Source organism: Mus pahari, chromosome 1, assembly GCF_900095145.1.
Source record: "Mus pahari chromosome 1, PAHARI_EIJ_v1.1, whole genome shotgun sequence".
NCBI classification, from domain to species: Eukaryota; Metazoa; Chordata; class Mammalia; order Rodentia; family Muridae; genus Mus; species Mus pahari.
Window position 1 is genome coordinate 63,654,628 of NC_034590.1, and position 24,971 is coordinate 63,679,598.

At 39.1% G+C, this 24,971-nt stretch overlaps 2 protein-coding genes across 2 annotated transcripts in view; one reads left to right on the forward strand and one right to left on the reverse strand.

Annotated features, from left to right (window-relative positions):
- The first annotated feature begins 1,095 nt into the window (after positions 1-1,095).
- Ccdc90b (coiled-coil domain containing 90B) lies at positions 1,096-20,648 on the forward strand. The gene is made up of 9 exons (XM_021191986.1): positions 1,096-1,581; positions 7,737-7,856; positions 8,601-8,704; positions 11,981-12,082; positions 13,244-13,285; positions 13,366-13,437; positions 14,043-14,096; positions 17,112-17,226; positions 20,155-20,648. The coding sequence occupies exons 1-9, from the start codon at positions 1,395-1,397 to the stop codon at positions 20,214-20,216; spliced, it is 858 nt and encodes a 285-aa protein (XP_021047645.1). The 5' UTR covers positions 1,096-1,394; the 3' UTR covers positions 20,217-20,648.
- Positions 20,649-22,468: 1,820 nt separating this feature from the next.
- Ankrd42 (ankyrin repeat domain 42) overlaps positions 22,469-24,971 on the reverse strand; it is a 48,680-nt gene continuing 46,177 nt past the window's right edge. Inside the window, exon 12 of the mRNA XM_029541627.1 lies at positions 22,469-22,831. Within this exon, the coding sequence (XP_029397487.1) occupies positions 22,745-22,831 (87 nt within the window). The 3' untranslated portion in view covers positions 22,469-22,744. The remainder of the gene's footprint in view (positions 22,832-24,971) is intronic.

The window sequence follows — 24,971 nt, forward strand, 5'->3', positions numbered from 1 at the left end:
CAAATGTCAGGAGTTTTGATTTTCTTTAAAAAAAAAAAAACAGATTTATTTTATGTATATGAGTACACCGTAGCTGTCTTCAGACACACCAGAAGAGAACATCGGATCCCATTACAAACAGTTGTGAGCCACCATGTGGTTGCTGGGAACTGAACTGGGGACCTCTGGAAGAGCAGTCAGTGTTCTTAATGGCTGAGCCACCTCTCCTGCCCTTGATTTTCTTTATAACTAAATAAAACTCCGTTGTGCACATAATAATTCTCATTCATTTGTTGATGGGCTCCTAGGCTTTCTCTATAGCTTGGCTATTGCAAATACGGCCAACATCCCACTCTCAGCTGGACTAGAAGACTAATTGTTTAAAAACCTACATGATACTAAGATACCACTGTTCCCTATGGAAGCGTAGTCTCTCCATTCTCCTGTTTTCTCTATTACAAGTTCTTGGGGGAGCAGAAATCCTTGTAATCCCCACATAGACTGGGGAAAAAAATTCCTGTACAGTAAGAACTTAAATTGTTGTTGGAATTACTTCTTTGTTCTTCAAATTATTATTAATCTTTAAACCTAGCTGGCATTCAGATATTTCTGAGAATGAAATTGGAAAATACTTTAAAGTCTAGAGTGCTTCGCTTGAATACCACCTGCAGCAGAAGGGGAACTGTGTCTCCTGTCTCTGTCCCTAGTACCCACGACAGAATCCTTTTTAGTTCCTTCCATGTGTAATCTACTAAAGCACTTGCTGGTGGGGACCAAGTTTTGTTTTTAATGAGCCTCAGGGCTAGAAACGGTGGCTGGTGGGTAGCTGATTCCCACAACGTTGCAATCTAGGGAAGCCACTGATGACTAGTACGCTGCTTTCAAGGTTTTACCAGTGGGGCAATGACTTTGGTAACTGAAGTTGGAGAGGGGTAAACCATGAACAATTCCGACCCAGGAAATGGAGAATTTTCGTTTCCCTGAAGAGAAGGCCTAAAACAGTTGGTCCTCCAGTGCACCAGAGGGCCAGGCCGAGAGACGCGAAGCTGCAAGTGCGTGGTGCGCTCCGGACTTCCACGGGCACCGGACGAAGCTACACCGCGGTCTCCTCCCCACAATCCTCAGCAGCGAGGACTGCGGGTCCCGTGATGCTCTGCGGCTACGCTGGATTCGGTCTGGGAAGCTTGCTGCGGGACTAACTCGCCGCCCGCAAACGGGCGCCAGAAGGTTCTCCAAGACCCCGCTTTCTTAGGGCGGTAAAGGCGAGAAGAGATGGGGAAGGGGCGATGGGCTAGGAGGATAAGCTCTGAGTCGTGTGAAGTGTGGCTCTGTGAAGAGGCCTAGCTTTGTAGAAGAAAAACCCCGTAAGTAGGTGCATTAGTGACAGACCGGACACTACATTTCCCAGCATCCTGATGGTGAGAGGACTTCATTGTCCGAAAGCCTCCGCGAGAATCAACGCGTATCCGCTTCTCCTTGCTGACCCGCGGAGCTCCGAGACTATGAGGGGCCGCTGGATTTGGCGGTTCCTGCGCCCTGACGGCGGCGGGATCCGCTGGACTTCAACTCCCCATGGGCGTCTGTCACCCGCCCTGCGGAGAGGTGAGCCGAAGACTCGCTCAGGGACAAGGTTCGGGCGGATGTGCCCGCTCAGGTTCCGCGAGAGTGACACACCCCTTGCGGGGCCCCGCCCACCCGCGAGGCTCCGGGATGGCGGGTCTGGGGCGGAACCGAGGGGTCTGGCTGGAGGGCTTGCTTCCTCCTAGACCCAGCCCCTGGGGACCAGCGCCTCCTCTCCGCTTGAGTTGGTGGGCGCGGGGCGGCGTTCCGTCTCTTATGAACTCTTAGGTAGTTTGCGAGTGTCCTGATTTACAAATCACAGTAGGGTTTTGTTTTGTTTTTTAAGTGTCCTGGAACCTATGCGTTTCCAAACACTTGGCCCCTTTGTTAGTTTGTATATCCTGGAGAATTTCTTACTTTGAGAACTATTTCCAAGGCTTTTATTTTTGCTTTTCAGTTTTTCCACCGTAATTCCAACCTCCACATTTTGTTATTCCTGGATCTATGATGATAAACTGAGTTATTCAGTACCCAGACATACTTCTCCGCCCTCCACACTTGTGTGGTTTTGTTGTTTGCCACTGTTTTGTTTTCAACCTGTTTAATTTTATTTATTCCACTGACTTTCAATCAAGGCTGCCTTTGTAAGGCTGCTACTTAACTGCTAGAATTAGTCACATCTTTGATTCCGTATTTAGGTAGTTATTATAAATACACATTCTGGTGGACTTTTCAGAAAAGGATGGGGAGGTGGGTCCACTGGTGGAAGCATGTGCTGCACAGAGTTGACTCCCCAGCCAATTCCAGGTTCAATAAAAGCTGCCCTTTCAAAGACTTAGGAAGGGCATGGCAGAGCAGGATACAAAGACCTCCTCTAGCCTCTCCTTAGGTATGTGTACCCTCACACACAAACAAGGGTAGCATTGTTTTGAATCTGATGAAATAATTCAAAACTCAATTTATCTGAGTACTTTTACCAAAAATATAACACCCCAGGAAAATGTTAATATTTTAGTACAATTGTCAAGTTATTCCACTTGAAGTCTGGTTACTCTTGAGGAAATCTTGTCTCCCCTTAAAATTAGTGCATAGTTTGTGTCCCTGTTCAGTGTAAAAAGTATTTACTGCTTACTATAGACAAATGTCCGTAGTCTAGCAAATTTGAAAGTTTGTCCTTATCCCATGGAAATACCATAGTATAGTTATTTAATCCAACACTCTCTAAAAGTAAACGGTGAGTTGCAGAGGAAGCCGTGATTTGTCTACCTGTTTTTGTGGATGGTGCTGCAGTCTTCGTTACTATCCACACTTAGCAGTACATCAGAAACACTACAGATGTTTCTTCTACGTACAGATTGCCAAGCCCTATGACCAGAAGTACTGAATTAGTCCTCAGGTGGAGATGAAGCATTTTTTGTTAGCTCATTTAATTTGCCATAGATTCTCTGATGCTACATACACATTATGCCAGTCGACTATAATGTAAGAATATATTCTTTGGAGTTGTTTGAAATGAGTTTCACTGTGTAACCTTAGCTGTCCTTGAGTTGTAGAGCAGGCTGACCTTGAACTCACAGAGATCTACCTGTCTCCACCTCCCAAGTGTTGGGATTAAAGGTATGCACCACCACCAACTCCCTGAGAATATATGCTTTAATGTTTATTCTTTGAATTTTTATAGAAAAACAAGCTGGTACCAGGCAAGATAAGTCTGCAGGCAGAGGTATTACTGCCAAGCCTGGGTTTGCTCCTGGGGACTCATGTGATGGAAGAGAGCCAAGTCCTAAAAGTTGTCCTCTGACCTCCACACGTACTTTTACATGCACACAACCACATACATACATCCACACACAAATATACAAATAAGAAAACTAACCAGTTACGTCATTGAAGTGGTTCAGTTCTAAAAACAGGCAACAAATTAATAAAATTTGCAACTTAGATTTAGTGAACTCTATTTTATATGCCTTTTTAAAAAGTAAACTTTGGCCTTTTCCAACAGAGTCATTTTTTACAAGATAGGCCAGAGATCTATAGTAGTAATTTTGTAAATTAATAAGTCTTTTCATTTTGAATTTGTTTTCTCACTGTAAACATACAAGATTAGTTTGAAAAAATTAAAATGAAGTATGTAGGGTTTTGTATAGATGTCAAATGTACTCTTGTTTTATTTTTCAAAAAAGGGTTTCTCTGTATAACCTTGGCTGTCCTGGAACTTGCTCTGTTATCTAAGCTGGCCTCAAACACTCAGAGATCTGCCTCTCTTCTGGGATTAAAGTCATGTACCACCACTACCTGGTATCAAATGGACTCTTAAGGAGTACTTATGAATCAAATTGCTCATGTCACAACCAGGCCAGTGATCACAGTACCTTATTGGGAACATTCAAAAGCCTTTCAGAGAAATGAAACAAACACTTTCCCCACTCAAAGTCCTATTGCCAGAGACTGTATCAACACACACATCAGAGAAATAAAGTCACATAAAGAAATAAATGGGATAGAGAGATGGCTCAGCAGTTAAGGACACTTTTAGAAGACCTGACTGGTTCCCAGCATCCACCTCCGGCAGCACTTCTAAATGCCTGTAACTCCAGCTCCAGGGGATCCAGCACCCTTGTAGCTTTCACAGCCATGCTCACAAGTGACATACATTAATAAGTGACATACATAAACGCACACATACTTTTAAGTAAAATGTTTAAACTTATAGAAATATCCCATATATATTTCATTATCTCACCCTATCATAAATAGAATGAAAGGTAGAAATGACAGTGTTGCATGCTTTGGTGAATTTTGCCCATTCTGTTTATCTATCTGGCTTATTTCTCTAAGATTTCATATAACTAGTGTCATTTCCACATAATCTTTAATCCCACAGAGGACCAAATGGATATATTTTGAAATCACATCATAAGAACCACAACCTTGAAGGTCCAGAGCAGAACTGAACACCTTACAATCTTCTGCTACCCAGAAGGCTGGAATAGGACCATCTGAGCCCAGCAGTCTGAGGCAAACTTGAACAAGTCTTTGACCCCAAAACATCATTGTACATAGTGCCAAACACAGTTCCATTCAGCTAAAGCTGTTGGGCACTGGGACCTGAGCAGAGACCAAGAACAGACATGGCCCCTAACTCTTAAGGTTTTTTGGTTTTTGTTGTTATTGTTGTTGTTGTTGTTTTTGGTTTTTTTGAGACAGGGTTTCTCTGTATAGCCCTGACTGTCCTGGAACTCACTTTGTAGACCAGGCTGGCCTCGAACTCAGAAATCCACCTGCCTCTGCCTCCCAAGTGCTGGGATTAAAGGGGTGCGCCACCACCGCCCGGCCTAACTCTTAAGGTTTACTTCGGAGGTTAACAAACTTTCTGTGAAAGGGCAAATAGGAAATACTTTAGGTTGTGTGGGCCATATGGTTGATTACAACTTCTCTGTCATTGTTGTGTCAAAGCACTCCTAGATAATAATTTCAGTTAAGTTTTATTGATGGAAACAACTTTGAAAACTGGGTGTTGGTAGCCTGATGGCAGGAGTTGACTAATGCCTGATCTAATGAGGAACTTAAAAGGTAAGTTAAATAAATATGAAGATTGTGAAAAAGAATATTACAGAGTACCTTGAAAAACCATTAGAAGAGATCTGACCTCAGGAATCCTTTCATACTTCACACCAGACGAGACCTTTGTACAGAGCTCTCAAGAATGAATATGAACAGGCAAAAAGCTTTCTGAACACAGACAAGGCCCCAAGAAGGAAAAGCAAGCAAATGACATGTTTGTAGATAAAGTCTAAGAGCCAGAAAGTGTAATAGGACATGAAATTAGCTGTGCCCTACAGAGAGTTGTTGGTGATGTTAAGGTCCCTATACCATGGAGTTGATTTTTTAAGGCATTCGTTATTTGTTGACTGATGTCAGGAACTGTACTAATTTGACTGCCCATGAAACCTAAGATCTGAGACAGCATACTTGCCTAGTCTGGACTGGTTTTGGTATCACTTTTTCCCATCAATAAAATGAAAATTTTAAGAATTTAATAATAAGCATAAAAATATTAAACATTTCTGATTCTTTTCTAAGAGAACTTCTGAGGCAGAAGAGGAAACTAAGCGTACCAAATCGTTACTCCTAACACAGCTGAACAGGACAGCACTAAATCTATACTTCCGAGTTTTATTTTCTTTCCTACTTTACATCTGACACACAAAAACATGGTTTTTTTTTTAACCTTTTCTAGATGACACTCAGCCAAAAAAGGCTACGTTGCAAGTATATTTTCAAAGCATTATTCTGCTTTTCCAACTGCTTTGTCTCTTTTATTAAATGGAAATCATGAGTGAGGCTTTGAATTTTTTTATGACACATGTTTACTGCCTTTTAATAAAACCAGTGAAGACACCTGCTATGTCTGGACTCACTATATTTTTCCCTGTGGCCAGCACATGATCCAGTGTATAATCTATATTTGTTATTATAAATATTTTGACTATAAAGATACTTATTAAGGAATCACATATGCCTTAAAAATTATTAGCATAAAGTAATGCCTGAAATTAAACCTGTCCTTTAAGTAACTAGATAGATAAGTAGCTTGGGATAAAATAAAACAGAGGCTATAGATGATAAGCTTTATAGTCAAAAGAACCTAAATCTGAATCCTATTACCTATTACTGTGTCTATGACCTAAGCAAATTCCTTTGCCTTTCCTAAGCATGGTATGGTTTAACCTAGTCTGGACTGGTTTTGGTATGTAACTCAGGCTAGCACTGAATTGACGATCCTCCTGCCTCAGTCTCCTGAGTGCTAGAATCACCATATTCAGCATCAGGTACCAAACCTAGCTCTAATAAGCATGATTTTTTTTAACTTAAAAATGAGAATACTGCTACCTTGCTTTGGAAGCATGTAAGTTATCTGGTATAACCCCTTGTACTTGACTATCACACTTACAGTATCTTAATGTATCACAATAGTTAAGAAGTTTTATATGTGTAGAATTCATCCTAAGAGGGAATACTTCATAATAAAATTCATCAGACTATACTGTGTCCAAGTTGAGTTTGGGGAATTTAACGCATCAGGGCAAGATGTCAAAAATGACTGGTAGCTCTTAGATCTCCTATACTGACCAGTAAATGCTCCAGAACTTAAAATCAAATTCATTGATTGTGACTCACCGGTGTATCAAAGTGTTGCATGACAAAACACATATATCAGCTCATCCAGTTAGCCCATTACAGACCAAAGTACAGATTATAACATAGTCCAACTTAGTGAACCATGAGTTTTATTGGGGTTACTTACAGGAGCAGAAACGACTGAGGAACAGCATCACCAAAGCCCACCCCAGCATGGGTGACAGTGCATAATGCACACCATACTGCCTTCAGCAGCACAACAGGCTGGAGAGTGTCCTTTCCAGGTGCCTCAGTTGGTTTGAACCTCTTTTAGGCAGTTTGTCTGGTTTCTGCTTACTTGGGACAGCTGTTCTGGTCTGAGTCACCTTTCAGTTCAATTTGTCTGGGTCTCCTTAGCAATGTGGCTCCTCCCAGAATCTGTGCAGCTTCCTTCCATCTGAGAGGGACTCTCATATTGCTTATTCTAGCAGAAAGTTGTATATATTCCAGCTTAAGGAGCTTCCCTGAAGGGTGAAATGTTCCCATATTGAAGGGAACTAAACACAACAAGTGCCCTGTGAGTCCTAAAGATACAGTATGAAAAATACAGCCAAGATAGCACAGGGCTTGTAGTCTGGGTCAGAAGGAAACCAATTACTGTTAACTGCATTATAGCTGAAAACTAGGAAATAAGTGGTACCAGTACAGATGGGAACAGAAGGTTTTATAAGAAACTTCTGAGCACTGAAGAAAGTGAGGCAGATCTGTTTCCTGGTAGGTAGGATAGAAGCAGTGGCATCTAAAGCAGTAAATGCACATGTTAGGATTTAATCCAAACTCTCTAATTATTTTTGAATGCTGAAAGAAGAAAATGAAATCTCTACTAATGGCTGCCATATATAGGATAGCATCAGACATTCTGATGAGAGGGGTTGAGAAGAGTCAGTTAATTTGGGTGAAATTACAGGACACCTAATTGGGAAGCTAGAATTGTATTTAAATACGTGTGGAGAGCTCTTTAGAAGCCAAAGTGTGATACCATTGTAAATTATTATAACACTGTTTTCTCTTTTCAGGTTTCTTGACTACCACAACTAAGTCAGATTATGATAGAAGACCAGTGGATATAACTCCTCTAGAACAAAGAAAATTAACTTTTGATACCCATGCATTGGTGCAGGACTTGGAAACTCACGGTGAGAAACATGAATACAAAGAAAATTAGCAGCACTCATATAATGAATCCCCAAGTCAGTTGCCAGCAACTAAGAGGGATTATTGAAAGAGAATGCTTGCCACACACTGGAATGCTTTATAATCACTTAAAATCACTGTTAAGAGAGCGAAAAAAAAGCATAGGATTAGTTTATATGCACAAAATTATTCCAGTAAAGTTAAAAAAATTTTTTAGGCCAATACTAAATTCTGGATGGAAATATAAAGAAGAAAAAAAATAACATATTTCCAGATATGATAATATATTACAGGGGAACCCCTAATAGTGCAGAGTGGTATTCAGAAATAATGAATCTGCTTACTAAAGTTCTTGGTAAACCTAAATGTCTTAGGAATCAATAAAAGTTTAGTAATTTTATAGAAAACTAGGCAAAAGCCATAAAAAAGTAGTGCAGAGAAAAATAATAAAAATGTATTCACCTGCTTACTTTCACTATCACCCAAATACTAATTGAAGAACAAATGACAATAATGAAATAGCATTTTATTGCCAATTATATACTCACTACCAAAAAAAACTTAGAAATATTCAATTTTGTTGTAGATCTAATTAGGAATTGCAGAGTGCTTTTAAAATAAGATAGCATTGTCCATCTTTTCCTTGTAACTGTTTTAAGTATAATAGTGGAACTATTGAAAGTTTGTTAGCTGTCTCTTCTGCTAGTGATGTACATGTTTTAAAATGCAGATTTACTTGTTTCCAGGATTTGACAAAACACAAGCACAGACAATTGTATCAGTGCTAAGTACGTTATCAAATGTCAGCCTGGATACTATCTACAAGGAGATGGTGACTAAAGCTCAACAGGTAATACATTCATTTTTTTTATCTCTCCCGATAGTTTCATTATATAATCTTTTTCAAGGAAGGAGGAAAGGACAAATTACAAAGGCCTTTCTCAGAGTGTGTCTAGAAGAATTGGAGTGTCCCTAACCAAGAGTATTTGATACCGTGAGTGGAATTCAGTCATCTTCCCTTTTGTGAGATAAATGTGTTTTAGTCATGGTGGTAGACTGTAGACAAACAACTTTCCCCCTGGGAAGCTCTCCAAAAGTAAAAGAGCTAGCTTTTCAATATACTGTGTCTACTGTTTTCATGGGTTGTGCCATGGTTAATTTTTACAGACTTTGTAAGCTAGAAGGGACTAACATAGCTATGGAAGACTTTATAAATGACCTCGCTGAAATGTTTAAATCTGATGGGATGTAAAATTAAAAAAAAAAAATCAAGCATGCCATGACACAAGTGTGGATGTCAGAGGACAGCTTGCAAGAAGAGTTGGTTCTCTCCTGCCACCATGTGAGTCCCAGGGACTGAACTCAGGTTGTGAAGCTGAGACAGCACACACACTTACCCACTAAGCCATTTTGCTGACCTGTGCAAGCATTGAGTGATTTTCAAGACTTCTTATTTTGATGATAATGGACAAAAATAAACAAGATATTGAACTGTTTAAAAAAATTTTGTTTGTTTGTTTGTTTGGTTGGTTGGTTGGTTGGATGGTTGGTTGGTTGGTTGGTTGGTTGGTTGGTTTTTCGAGACAGGGTTTCTCTGTGTAGCCTTAGCTGTCCTGGAACTCACTTTGTAGACCAGACTGGCCTTGAACTCAAGAGATCTGCCTGCCTCTGCCTCCCAAGTGCTGGGATTAAAAGCATATGCCACCACACCCGGCTGAACTGTTTAAAAATCTGTTTTCTTCTTATACTTACTTTTATTTTAATTTTTCAAGTTTAGTCTTTTTCTTTTAGATGGCTATTTCATAACCATAAAACCTAAGATTTCTTACATAAAATTAGAATCTAAAAAGGGTTAGAGAAAAATCAATAGCTCTTAAAGATTTTTAATATAATTCTTGATAGACATTAAAACACCTATCTCTTACATTTAACGTTCTTTTCAATTTTGCATTATTTTTAGCTTAGCTTATTTCAGGATCATCACAAACTAGTCAATTAAAAACTGGAAAAAAATGGCCAAGCATTTAATTAATTCTCCCAAAGCTCTGCTATGTCTATGGGCTATCCAAAGGAGCTATTGACATTTTCAATAAAGTAACTTGCTATTAAATTTTAAGCCTGCTTTTTGTGCAAGCACAAATTTAAAACTATGATTTGAGGACTACTCCTGCTGCCAGAACCATGCAGTCCTACATACTAAAAATAGCACTTAGTGTAGAAATGTTACTATTAAACTTTTGGCTTTTAAAAATACTGGTTTGTGATGTTAAAAGCACCCTGTTCATCTAGGAAACTAATCCCACCTCTAAATTTTAATCCCAAATAAGGAAGGGAAAGTTAGTTTTTAGAAGGAAGCAGCCATGTTTGAAAGTGATGTCTAATGAGTGGCAAACAAAGTGACAAATCAGAAAAAAATCTGACCGTAAATAGGATATGTCCAATTCTCACCAGAAGAGAAAAAAAAGAAGGTATTTAAGAGAGAACAGCACAAAGAGAAAGGGAGAGGGGGCAGTTTACTGGGACAGTGGTAAAGACAGGTTGCAGAGAGAAAACAAGCTAGACACAGGTGAATATAGGACAAGCCAGAGAATGAGAAGGAACCAGAAGATTGGAACAGATTGCCAGAGTTAGTATGAGGCCAAATTCAGTCAGAAATTGAGAAAAGCTAGATTGAATCAGTCCCCTTGGAGAGGAGTTTGAGCCAGAACAGCCAGCCAGAAATCAATAAGAACAAGGAAGGGGTGAGCTTATTTAGCTGTAAGTCTCAGAGGTTAAAAAACATTCTAGGCCTAGATAAGATTGTACAAAGGCTAGAAGCTTCTAGGATTAGACTTTGGTTAGCAGATAAAGGCATTAATCCTCAAGACATGACAGTTACATCAGGTGAACAGAAGTTAGTTTTACATAAAGATGTATGAATTGTAGACCCTTTGAAAACTAAATTAGCATAGCTTTCAGAGATGTCTGAAATTGCTGTGCCCTCTGTTATAAAAAACTTAAGTCAGTTTTCAGTCTTTTTTACCTATATCAATCAGCAGGGAACTGTGACTTTAAAAATGGACTAGTGGCTCTTTTTGCTTAGACCTTTTTCTTTATTAAGAAGCCCTGATATGTAAACCTGTTCTTAAGATTACATTCTCTTCCTTTACCTTTTAGTAAAGAGAGAGAAATTATGAATCTAACTTTAAGAAGCTGACTGTGGAAACAGATTTCTTTGCAGGGTTGCTGTGAGTCACTTCTGCAGAAATGTTCTGCTAAGTATACTTGGTGTACACCAAGGCTGCAGCAAGAAGGTCAAGAATTAGATTTAAAACATTAAACCTAATTGTTGCCATTTGTATAGGGGTTTATTACAGAAAAAAGTATTCTCTAAGTATTTTTAAGTTATATAGAGCAAGACCTTTTCTGCAAAAACAAGCTTATAGTCCTTTATAAAGCAAATGCTTATGATGTCAGGTAGACGTTTCCTTTTCTTTCACATTTTTCTCTGCAGTGTCCAAAACAGGAAAGAGACCAGGACATTTAAACAAGTCTAACTATGCTGTGCTGATAAAGGACAATTATTTCAGTTGTTTATCTTACTTTTAAAAAAATCCTCTGATTCCTATTCGATTTCTTTGTATTTTCTTATGGTAGAAAAGTCTGTCAAAATCAAAACACTGAAATACTAGGCTCAAACAAAACCGAAGGGCTAGAGAGAAGAGCACTGTCTGCTCTTCAGAGGTCCAGAATTCAATTCTCAGCAACCACATGGTGGCTCGCAACTATCTGGCATGCATGAAGACTGAGCATAAATAAATAAATACATAAATTGATCTAAAAGAGAAAAACCTGAAACACTGTTTGTTGAGGAACTCATAGAGGCTAAGGAAGCATTTTTGTTGGAATAATCTTCATTAAAAGACCTAGATATTTCTTTTCATTGGAAGATAAGGTTTTCTTCCTTGAATTTCTTCATTTTTATTTTGTTATTTCAGATATTTGAGTTTCATATGTATGTTTTTCTTAATCAGTTATCATACCTGTTAGCATGTTGACATTCCTTTAAAAATTTATAAAACAATTCAAAAATAAAAGGATGCCACTATTCCATATGTTACTTGGTTATTTTTATTTTATTTCCTAGGAAATAACAGTCCAGCAGCTAATGGCTCATTTGGATTCCATCAGAAAAGACATGGTCATCCTAGAGAAAAGTGAATTTGCAAATCTGAGAGCAGAGAATGAGGTAATAGAAGTTTTAACTTACTAGCAGTGATTTTAAAAGTAACTGATCTCACAAGTATGCTAGTAAATACCTTAGTAAAAGCAAATAATATTATGTATTACAAAGTTTCTAAATTAAACACTCACGATTCAGAGCTGGGCATGGTGCTGTAGACCTTTAGTTCCGGCCCTTGGGAGGCAGAGGCAGGAGAGTGTCTGTGCTGAGGCCGCGTGGTCTACACAGCACACTCCAGACCAACTAGGCTAAAGTGAGATCCTGTCTCAAAAACAAAAACAAGCCACTGGTTAAAAGGTTAAATTAGATTTCCTAATCTTCACCTCTAAATCAGTTTCTTGCATACTGAGTACATATTTTAAGTTGTTTATATAAAAATCATAGAATGGGGGAAGGATCTGAGCTCCAATATTATGTAAATTTTCTGGCATAGCTTGTCATATATTGTTTTTAAAACTAAGTTTTCCATTGTGTTTAATGTTGTGTTGTCCTTATTACTGAGAAAAAAAATTAAATATATTTTAAATTTTTGTTTATGTGTGTAGCTCTATGTATATGGGTGCAGGTGCCACAAGAGGGCATCAGATCCTGTGGTGTTGGAATGATAAGCAGTAGTAAGCAACCCAACGTGGCTGACGTGAGCCTGAACCCACCCCCAAGAGCAGTAAGCTCCTAACCACTGAGCCATCTCTGTAGACCCCCAAGATGCACTTTTGTAGTTAGAAACAGCTTAAAGTATAAGATTTATTTTGGGGATAGGGGCTTAGGAGGGGAAAAGAGGGGGGCTGTAGAGAGAGACATGCCTATAGAGGTCAGAAGAGGGTGTCAAGTCCCCTGAAACTGGGGTCACGGGCAGCTGGTCCAACTCAGGGCCTCTAGAATAGCAGCAAGCAGTCTTAACCACTGAGCCATGTCTCCAGTCCTAGCTTAAACGTTTTTAAATTTAAAAAAGTAAAAATCATTTTAAAAGTAAACTCTAACACCAAAACTGAATGTTTTGTACCTAGAATATATTTAATGAATACAGTGATCAGTTCTTTTGTAAAATCATAATTCTGTATTAAAAAAATCCATAGATACCCAATTCTTGCTAATCTGTTTTCAAACTTATGAAAATATCACAGGCACTTTTGGATTGATCCTAACTGTCACCTCTTTTATACCTAGAAAATGAAAATTGAACTAGATCAAGTTAAGCAGCAGTTGACTGTAAGTGAAATTTATTCCACTAGTTTCAAAACAAGTACCCATTACAAGTTCATTTTTAAAAATACTAATTTTCTTTAAAGAATGAAACCAGTCGAATCAGAGCGGACAATAAGCTGGACATCAACCTGGAAAGGAGTAGAGTAACAGACATGGTAACATGCTTATTTTTTTTTAAGTATTTTATTAGATATTTTCTTCATTTACATTTCAAATGCTATCCGAATGTCCCCTATACCCTCCCCCCACCCGGTAACATGCTTCTTAACATTTATTTTTTTCATTTCTTGTGTGCATGCCCAGTAGTGTGCTTTTTTAGAAGATTAATTTTACTTATGTAAATATGGTGTGTGTCCATATGTTATATATCCACCTAGGAGGCGAATATAAGCTCAGAGGTGTAAGATCCCCTGGAGCTGGAGCTCCATACACTTGTGAGCTGTCCAGTAGGAGTGCAGGAAGCAGAAAAGCAGCAGCAAGTCCTCTTAACGTCTGAGCTGGTTTCTAGCCCCTCCAATAATATTTTTTAAATGAATGTTCTTGTTATATCTATTCCTTTTTAAGTTATTTATAGCCCTTTTCGCATTGTTGCTGTTGTTATAACACATGTAGAAGTGAGAGACAACTGTACAGAGTCAGTTCTCTTCGCCTGCTTGTAGGCTCCAGAGATGCAGCTCAGGTTGCAGGCTTGTGTGGCAAGTGCCTTTCCCCACTGTCCTGCTGTCCAGTTTTTCTTTTAATCAGACTTCATATCCTTTAGTTCACAGATCAAGAAAAGCAACTTATAGAAGCAACCAATGAATTTGCCAAAAAGGTATGTAGAAGTTTCTCTTTCATATATCATGTGCTTTTGTATGTTTAAATGCCTGGCCCTGTAGAATCTGATTTCTTCACCACTGTCACCGTTTGCCAGCACTGTGGGGAAAGCTGCCCTGAGGAAATGGAGTCCTTGAGCTGCTACCTTGGAATAGGAATTAAAGCTTTCTAGACTAGAGAGATGACTCAACATATCACACTTAACAAGAGACTACTGGAGTTTGGTTCCTGGCACTCATATTAGGCAGCTCACCACCATCTGTACCTCTATTCTATGGGATCACGTGCCTGATGCCTCCAACACATATCCACACACAGACACACAATGTAAATAAAATAAAACAAATCTTAAAAGAAAAAAAAAGGATTAAGGACTGGGCCACAGACCCAGCCTTTGGGAAGCAGAGATAGATCTCTTGAGTTTGAGGCCAGTCTGGTCTCTACATAGGGAAGTCCTGGCCAACCGAAGCTACATAGTGAGACTTCGTTTTGAAAAAATACCCCCCCTCAAAAAAAGTATTAACTTTTGCATGACATACTTTTAAAAAAATAAGCTATTTTTACATAGATATAACTTTTATAAAAACAAAAATACACTATTGTTAATAAATAAACATCTAGATTTAAATTTAAAATCTTTACTTTTTAAAACTGATAGTAAATACTTAGTGTTTAATATGTACAAGATACCATTATACATTTACTTGTGTCTGTTAATATCTTTAGTTTTCAGGTCAACCTGTATGCTTATCCTTATTTTTACTTTAGCAGTTTGAAAAATAATATAAAAAAAGGTTAAAATCACACAACCAGTAGGTGGTAGAGTTGCCATAAGGGCTGCAGGTAGCTCAGTGGTTAAAAGCACTGGCACCTCTTCCGGAGGCCCCACACTCAATTCCCAGCACCTACATGCCAGCTCACAACTGTCTGTAACTCTAGTTCCAGGGGATCTTTCGCCCTTACACAGACAAACATGCGGGCAAAACACCAATGTACATGGCATAAAAAAAAAATTTTAAAGATTCTAATCCAAGCATGCTCTATAGCCCCAACACTCAGGACTGCAGTGAGCTTGAAGCCAAGCCCAACAATTCTGTGATACGCTTTCTCAAATGAATTCAGACTGTAAACCTGGTACTTAGAAGTCCTGTTTACATTCTCAATAATCCTGTAATAAATCATTAATAAGTAAGCCCTAGCTTATGTGGAGAAAAAGGAACACTCCTCCATTGCTGGTGGGATTGCAAGCTGGTACAACCACTCTGGAAATCAGTCTGGCGGTTCCTCAGAATATTAGACATAGTACCAGGAGATCCAGCAATACCTCCTGGGCATATACACAGAAGATGTTCCAACTTGTAATAAGGACACATGCTCCACTATGTTCATAGCAGCCTTATGTATAATAGCCAGAATCTGGAAAGAACCCAGATGTCCCTCAACAGAGGAATGGATACAGAAACTGTGGTACATTTACACAATGGAGTACTACTCAACTATTAAAAACAATGAATTTATGAAATTCTTAGGCAAATGAATGTATCTGGAGGATATCATCCTGAGTGAGGTAACCCAATCACAAAAGAACACACATGATATGCACTCACTGAGAAGTGGATATTAGCCCAGAAACTTAGAATACCCAAGATACAATTTGCAAAACACACGAAACTCAAGAAGACCAAAGTGTGGATACTTTGTTCCTTCTTAGAACTGGTAACAAAATACCCATGGAAGGAGTTACAGAGACAAAGTTTGGAGCTGAGATAGAAGGAAGGACCATCCAGAGACTGCCCCACTTGGGGATCCATCCCATAAACAACCACCAAACCCAGACACTATTGCATATGCCATCAAGATTTTGCTGACAGGACCTTGATATAGCTGTCTCGTGTGAGGCTATGCCAGTGCCTGGCAAATACAGAAGTGGACAGTCATCTATTGGATGGAACACAGGGCCCCCAATGGAGGAGCTAGAGAAAGTACCCAAGGAGCTGAAGGGGTCTGCAACCCTATATAGGAGGAACAACAATATGAACTAACCAGTACCCCCAGAGCTGTGTCTCTAGTTGCATATGTAGCAGAGGATGGCCTAGCTGGCCATCAATGGGAAGAGAGGTCCTTGGTCTTGCGAAGATCATATGCCCCAGTACAGGGGAATGCCAGGGCCAGGAAGCCAGAGTGGGTGGTTTGGGGAGCAGGGCAGGGGGAGGGTATAGGGGACTTTTGGGATAGCATTTGAAATGTAAATGAAGAAAATATCTAATAAAAAATTTTCTAAAAGAAAGTAAGCCCAAGCTTTCTGATTTCTCCTCATCCTTTCTTAAAAGTTCTCTTGCTCAAAATTTAGTAAGGGAAGATCACCTGTGCTCTTTAAACAATCAATTTTCTTAAACTTCTTGGTCAGAGAAATTAGAGAAACAAGGAAATGAGTAAATTCACTTCAGCTCACTTCTGAACTTTGTTCCCTATTCGTGCAAAGTTACCCGCCAGGTATATGCCAGCATCTTTATAGTGATATCCATTCACATCATAAATTTGGTTGGTGCCGGGCGTGGTTGCACACGTCTTTAATCCCAGCACTTGGGAGGCAGAGGCAGGCGAATTTCTGAGTTCGAGGCCAGCCTGGTCTACAGAGTGAGTTCCAGGACAGCCAGGACTATACAGAGAAAGAGAAACCCTGTCTCGAAAAAACCAAAAAAAAAAAAAAACAAACAAACAAACAAAAAAAATTGGTTGGTATTTTGGCAGAATATATTTTAAAATTGTCTTTTTTTATGTTTAAAATGTTAATTATATTCCAAAGACTTTTACATACAAAAGTGTTAGTTCTGGGACTAAAAAATTTTCTTCTCAGGTTAGCATATATATAGGTTTCAAATATCTTAGATTTTTAGTAGACTATGCCCAATATTGAATGGTTCAAGAAAATTATTGCCAGATATGAAAATGGTTTTGTCCATAATATATAAGGACAAAACCTTAATTCTCTGCTTATTCTGATTTGCTACAGGATACACAAACCAAAAGTATTATTTCAGAGACCAGTAATAAAATTGACACTGAAATTGCTTCCTTAAAAACACTGATGGAGTCGAGCAAACTTGAGACAATTCGTTATCTTGCAGGTAAGTCTTTCAGAAAAACGAACTGCTAATAGTGAACATTTGGATCTATTGGTTCCTCCCTCTCAGGATAACCATTCCAGGGCAGAGAAAAAATTGGAGCTAAAATACTCCTTTATTTCTTGGTACCCTGTTTTCCTTGAAGAAGGTTCCAATTTCAAGATTGAAGTAACAAGCACCTGTGCAATTTCACTGATAGAAAAAGGTGTCTGGCTATCAAGAAAATAAACTGAAGAATAAAAGGGTAAAATTATTTGGGTAAATTCCACTAGTTCATTTTATTGTAAAGGTTTGAATAGTGTTAGAAAGATCACGAAAGTAGATGTAGGCTGTTAAAAAACACATCAAGAAGGGAGGCGTGGACGGTAAGGAGACTGCTTACCTTGGACTAATTGAGCACACAGATACTGTCTCAAACTTAGATTGCCTTATACTGAGCTCCACAACTTCAATCTGATCTAAGATTTTTATAGCCCATGTTAAATACTACTTGTCTTTTTACTTGCTTTTCATAAAAGTGGTATGTTTTCATTTAAATTATCTGTGTAATTCAAGGACAATGAAAATCCCCTCACCTTCTTGATTTAGTATTAATAGCTTATATCTTGTCTTCTATATACAAGTAAGATACACTTATAAAAATTATTTACCCATTTTAATTAATTCCATGTGTCTTAAGTGTATTTTAACATTACCATGTATAAACATCTTTTATTACTAAAGATTCCCCAACAATGTTGCTTCAGCTCTTCATCCTTAAGAGCAGTGCTACTCTGAACATATATGTGCATGCCTTACTAAATACACACATTTCTATACACCTGTTGCTGTGCACATTTAAAATTTGGGGTCACACAAAGCATGGTGGTGCATGCCTTTAGTCCCAGTACTTGGGAGGCAGAAACAACAAAACAAAAACAAAAAAACTGGGGGTCAAAAGATACACCTATTTTAAATGTGTGTATTAACAAATTACCATATAAATAAAATTTCTGATCATAGTGGTTTTCTGGCCACCCACTGTGATGCAGCAAGTTAGATGAATGAGTCTCAGCCCTCAACTGATATATATCCCCTTATTTTTTAATTAAAGTACTCTATTTTTATTTCTAACATTAGGTTCCTGCTTAAAATTCAGATTTAAAAGAAAATCTGAAGTTAGGCTTTGGAATCCCCTACATTAACAAAGTCTGTAGAACCAAAGGCCTTGAGCTCAACTGTAATGCTAAGGGAAATTCCAAAACAGCCATTTGGAATGTTCATTCTCTTCCAGAATCAGTCTCAAAGCAACAAAGGAATTCAGATTCCTCCTGGGATTTCACAGTATTCTCCTGAGTATTTACCTAAAGAATACCATGGTTAAAAACAAACAGAATACTGCTGGGTGCCTTTAATCCCAGCACTTGGGAGGCAGACACAGACAGATCTCTGAGTTCGAGGCCAGCCTGGTCTACAGAGTGAATTCCATGACAGGGCTATACAGAGAAACCCTGTGGTGGGGGAGGGGGATAACACCACAAAATCCTTTTTACCCTCCAAGTTGAAGATGGTGGCATTTTCCAGAAAGCTTTCTTTTAGCAGTTCATAGATATACAAGGCAAATCTAATAGGCTTTCAGGTAATAGCAAGTTAGCAATTGTATTTAAAAAGATTTTACTGGGTCTGGAGAGAATACTTAGGGGCTAAGAGTACTAGTTGTTCTAAAGGACACATGGCGACTCACAACCATCTGTAACTCCAGGATCCAGTCCCCTCTTCTGGCCTCCACAGGCACCTGGCACACACATGGTGCACTGACATAAATGTAGGTGTAACACCCATACACATAAAATAAACTTTCTTATGTCACCCTTCCTTTGTTTTGCTGAGGATTTGGAACCAGTCATATTGAAGCACATTCTCTTTCCTCCTTTAAGTGTGTTTTTGTACTGTTGTTACTGGTGAGCCATTTAGGAAGCCACAATTACACAGTTTTAAATCAGTAGGTAGATAAAGCATAAATGGGACTATTTGTTCTAGAATCCCTGAGACAGTTAATAAGACAGTAAGGCTTCCTTTCTTGAAGATTTACAACTACCAGGCATGGTAGGATTTGGCTGTCAATCTGCCCAAAACTTCTAGGCTTAGTCTCCCAAGAATCTAGAAATATGGGCACATACCATCTGTGCCCCAAAACCTCAATTGAGGAAATGCCTCCATAAGGTCAACCTATAGACAAGGCTGGGGGAATTGTGTCTCTCTCTCTTTTTTTTAATTAAGATTTATTTATCTTATATATGAGAGTACACTGTTGCTGTCTTCAGACACACCAGAAGAGGTCATCGGATCCCAGTACAGATGGTTATGAGCCACCATGGGAATTGAACTCAGGACCTTTGGAAGAGCAGTCAGTGCTCTTAACCACCTCTCCAGCTCTCCAGCTCTGGGGAATTGTCTTAACGATTGATATGAGAGGACTCAGCCCCATGTGGGTGGTGCCACCTCTGGATAGGCTGAAAGCAGGCTAAGTAAGGCAGGCAGCAGCACTGGTTTTGCTTCAGTTCCCATTCTGGGTTCCTGCCTTGAGTTCCTGCCCTGTCTTCCTGCAGGGATTGAGTGTGACTCAGAGTTGTTGAACCCTTTCCTCCCCAAGCTGTTTTGGTCATGGTGTTTATCACAGCAATGGAAACCCTAAGACCTGATAGTGACTTTGAAGCCCCACTTACATTTTCTGACATGACACCTATATTTTTTAATTATTCTCATTTTTACTCTCCGAAGTATAGGAAGCCATTGATGTAACTATTGCCTTTACCAATGCCTTTTATTCTTAGTTTAATTTCCTAGGAAATAGAGAACATGGATATAAATTTGATTTTGTTTCTGTTCATTTCTTTTATTGCCTGAAATAATTAAGCTATAGCTTGTAACATGGTTTCTTTCTTTTCACAGCCTCGGTGTTCACTTGCTTGGCGATAGCTTTGGGGTTTTATAGGTTCTGGAAGGAGAACTGACGCTGCCGCTGTTGTGGCTGCGGCTGCGGCTGCGGCTGCTCACTCCATAGAATGTACTCACTACAAACTCTTCAAAGTACTTGTGGACTAAATGAAGTGTTTGGTATTTTATTTTTATGTTGTATGTCTTTATGTTGAAAAGCTGTCACTTCAGCCTGGCTTGAGATAGAAGTCTTTACCCCCTGATAACTATAGTAATAAACAGTTTTGCATTTGAGCTTTGTAAATGAAGTTGGATTTGTTATCAGATTATATTTTTGAAAACAATTCTGTAGTCTATACACTTACTGGATTTTACTTTCTTGGTTATTAATGCAATTAGATTTTTATATAAAATAAAATACTATAACAAAGGTGGTTGATATTTCAAAGTGACTTCCTATGTAAGTGGCGATTTTTTGTAGTGAATAATAAATTTTAAAATAATGTGTATCCCATTGTAAATGTGTTATAATTAATATGAAATCTATAGAGTTATTCTGATTACATCTATCTTTTTAATTTTTCAGCATTTGAGGAGTGGATTTTGCGGTTTGTTTGTTTGCTGCTACCAAGGATTGAACCTAAAACTTCACGCACATTGGCTGATTAGGTGTCCCACCAACCACCCTATGTCCCAGCACTTATCCTCACCTCCTGAATGCTACACATTAACCCAACTATATGAAACAGACTTTCCCAACGATTCATTTAAATTCAAACATCTCTTGTTGTGTTTGTTTGTGTGTGTGTGTATACATACATTCATATATAGTACCATCTCAAAGAGTTGGGGATTGAAACATCCCAGACCAGAACCAAAAGAAGGAAATTCAAATTTGTATTAATTTCCTTTTGTTATCTAGTCTTCACATTTTCCTCTTCCTTTTGTTTGTTTGTGTGTGTGTGTGTGTGTGTGTGTGTGTGTATGTGTGTGTGTGAGAGAGAGAGGGGGGGGAGAGAGGAGAGAGATACATGTGTATTGAGAGAGAGAGAGAGAGAGAGAGAGAGAGAGAGAGAGAGAGAGAGGTGTATTCATATGGAGGCCAAACATGACCTTTGGGTGTCTTTCTTATTCATTCGTATCTTACTTTGAGACAGGATCTTTCCTCTCTTCCTCTCCCTCCTCCAACCCACCCCTCTCCTGTTCCTGTCCCTTTTTCTTCCCCTCCCCTTTCCCTTTCAGCTAAACTGACAACTTTGGGAATCTGTCTGTTCCCGGCCCCAGCACTGGGATGTATGCCCAGGATTTACAAAAGTGCTAGGGATGCAAACATGGGTGCTTCAAACTCTATATACACTGAGTCATCTCTCCAGGCCCTCTGTATCTTTCTTACATCTTAGTTCTCCATCCTGATTGATATAACCAAGAATGGCCTTGACCCTCCCAAGTGCTAGACATAAAATAAGCATGCACTACCATGCCCAATTTTATGTGGTTCTGGATTTTAAACCTAGCGTTTCATGCATGCTAGGCAAACATTTTTCCAACTGATCTACATCCCCATCCCATCTCTGCCATTTTTAACAATTGCTTAGACTTCGACTGGCCTGATCTGATCTTAGCGATCATTTTCTTGGGACCAGAAAATCCTGCTCACACTGATTAGGTTTAAATAGCCATCACATACCTTGCTGGCTCACCATAGGCAGAAAGAAATAGAATGAAAATGTTTGGGAACTAAATCAGAACCACCACGGCTGCTTTTTGGTCAACAAAGGACAAAGTCTCAATTCAAGGAATTATTGGGAAAGGAAAAAACAACCGAGTCTGCCTCTTAACTATTTCCATAAAGCTTGCAGCACAGAGCAAAGGTGGGATTCAGAGTCAGATTACTTAAGGGCTTTCTTTGCAGGGGTGTAGCATGGACTTTTTCTGAGTAGATTTTCACTCGTGTAAAGCATTTGAATGAGAAATGTGGTAATTGTAAAGCTGTTCTGTTTGAAAACTTACCTTTCCCACTCCAAGTCTAGATGCTTTGTTACAGTTGGAATCATTTGAATAAATGTTTTGTGAGAGTGGGTAGGTGTGTGTGTGTGTGTGTGTGTGTGTGTGTGTGTATGTGCGCGCGCGCGCGTGCACGAGCGTGCACACGCGCGCGTGTATATACATACACAAGTGTCTTGAGATGGTCTTGAGAAGCCCAGCTGCCCAAAAATTTATCCTACTCGTTCTCCAGTCTCTTAAGTGCTAGATTTAGAGGTATGTACTGTAACACTTAGCAAAGGTCAAAATCCTTAAGATCATATGCATATTAGTAGTAGTACATCTAGACAGTAAAATGCAGATTTATTGTGAAGCCGTAGTATCATTTTAATAATTTTCATTATCTAGAATTAGATTTCCTTTGACTATTAGATTGTACTATCTTATAGTTCACAGTTTATGTGAATACTTGTAAAATGTTGATTTGAATATATATGTATATAGAAAGTTTTAAGTCCCTTTGATATACAGCATTTTCCCCTTCTGAATTGCAGGCTTTCTATCAATTCACATCTCTCTACAGTGAAGGAAAACCAGGCTGTATTTAACCTTACTGCACTGATTAGTACCTTCTCACAAACACACCCCCAGGTGACACTTTTTTTTTCACTCGCCGCTTCTCTTTGCTAGACTCACACGAGTCATCTTCCTATAAAAAGAGAGAGAGAGAGAGTCAAAAGCACATGCTAACATTATGTGTGCAAAAAAGAAAAAAGAGCCATGCTAAGTATTTTCTGCTCTGATTAAATTTCTTTAGGATTTTGTATAACTATTCCTGGATCTAAAGTACTCGTGCTTCATGTTGCGCTGAATCAGTAAGACCCGGAGAGCCCTGAAAGTCAGTCAGTGCTCGCTACTTAATAGAGACCCCAAAGAGAATGACTTGTCACTTCTGCTTCTATCTTGACTAACATTCCATGGCATAACTACAACATAGGATGTGCTAAAAACAACTTCATCTGGAACCTTTAAGAGCCTGACAGGGCTAGGATTTGTATTTCTTCTCCATTCACGAGTTTTTGTTTGTAGAGTATTCATGAACAATTTGTTTCCTTTACCACGTTGCCCCTTCTCCACAGTTGCTGAATCTTTCTCATCATCTTGGTGTTCACATCAGCAAACACAGAATAATCAATGAATGCTATGGGGAGGAGCAAGGGAGGGACAAGCACAACACATGTCCACTGGATGTTAGGCACTGCTGAGTAACTGCGGTCAAAATGCTGCGCACGCCATTCACCGCAGGCATACTACATGCTCTAGAATAGTTGGCCAACGCTAAACAGATTTTGTGGGTTTGTGTGTGTGTGTGTGTGTGTGTGTGTGTGTGTGTGTGTGTGTATGAAAGAGAGAAAGAACGTGCATGCAAGTGCATACTTGCACACTTAAAGTTGGTTTGGTATGGTTTTGGATTAGGTTTTTGGTTTTCCTTAAGAAGGAAAAATATGAAGTGGGGTGGAGTCTGGGAAGAGTTGAGTGGGGAGGAAAATGACAAAAATATACTGTACAAACTTTTAAACCGTTTTACCAGAAGAAAAGAAAAGAAAATGTAGGTGAGAGATCTTCCCAAAGCAGTTTCCCAGCACGTCCTTGGGGAGGGCCTGTGGCTAGAGTTACTTCTGAAAGTCCAACCCCCATACCATTGCTAACATGCCAGAGTTAAGTCCTGTACACTAGCATGTGAACCTGCAAAAAAAGACCACAGCTCCATGCCCTTCCTTCTGCTCGCCTCCTGAAGCCCAAGTTCTTAAAGACAACTTCAGAATTTTTCACAAATGCAGTAAGAAAATGAGAGTGAATGGCTTGTGGTAGCAGTAATAAGTGACTGTGGGTGGGCTGGAGGGACCTAGCAAGCTGCTGTCACTTCACAAACTATCTGTCAGTAGGTTTCACGATTTGTAATATAAAATAGTGCATGCAAAACAAAAGGCCTTGACATTATGCTGAATATGTAATTAAATAACTATTATTGATAATGACCAAGATCTCAACTTAGAACTTCAGTACCTTAGGTATTCAACCAAAATAAAACCGGGGAACACCGTCAAAGCAGTACAACTTGCTTGGTAGACAGACAAGAGTATTGTAGTTAGGAGTCTTAGGACAGTAGTAACATGACTCCTAAGGGCATTTATGGGGCAGATTTGATAGGAGACCTTGAGATAGAAGAACAAGATGAACTAAAGTTTGGTGCTGGGAAAGTGTTAAGTTCAAAAAGGATCATCTACATAAGAATTGGCAAATGTAGGACTAATGCGGTAAATTAAAGCTAAATCAAAATTGAGGAATACACTTCATTAAAGCAAGATTTTCAGAACAAGAAATGACGAAAAAAACAAGCCGACTGTTGATTCAAATGAATTTGGATAAGGAAGGATTAGATGTCTGAATTCTGTGTTAAGAGTCTTCAGTTTATGGATTAAGGAGAAAGAAATATATGGAAAGATTCAAGAATCCAAAACTGGACCTGCCTAGTAGTTCAGACCTTTACTCCTTCATCCTAGCATCTGGGAGGCTGGGGACAGCGTGTTCTACAAAATGAGTTCTGGGCCAGCAAGGGTTTGACCCTGTCTCAAAACAAACAAAATCTAGTTTTAAAAAACAGATCTGGGGCTGGACAGTGGTAGCGCATGCCTTTAATCCCAACACTCAGGCAGTAGAGGTGTGCGGATCTCTGTAGTTCAAGACCAGTTTGGTCTACAGAGTGAGTTCCAGGACAGTCAGGGCTACACAGAAAAACCCTGTCAAGGAAGGAAGGAAGGAAGGAAGGAAGGAAGGAAGGAAGGAAG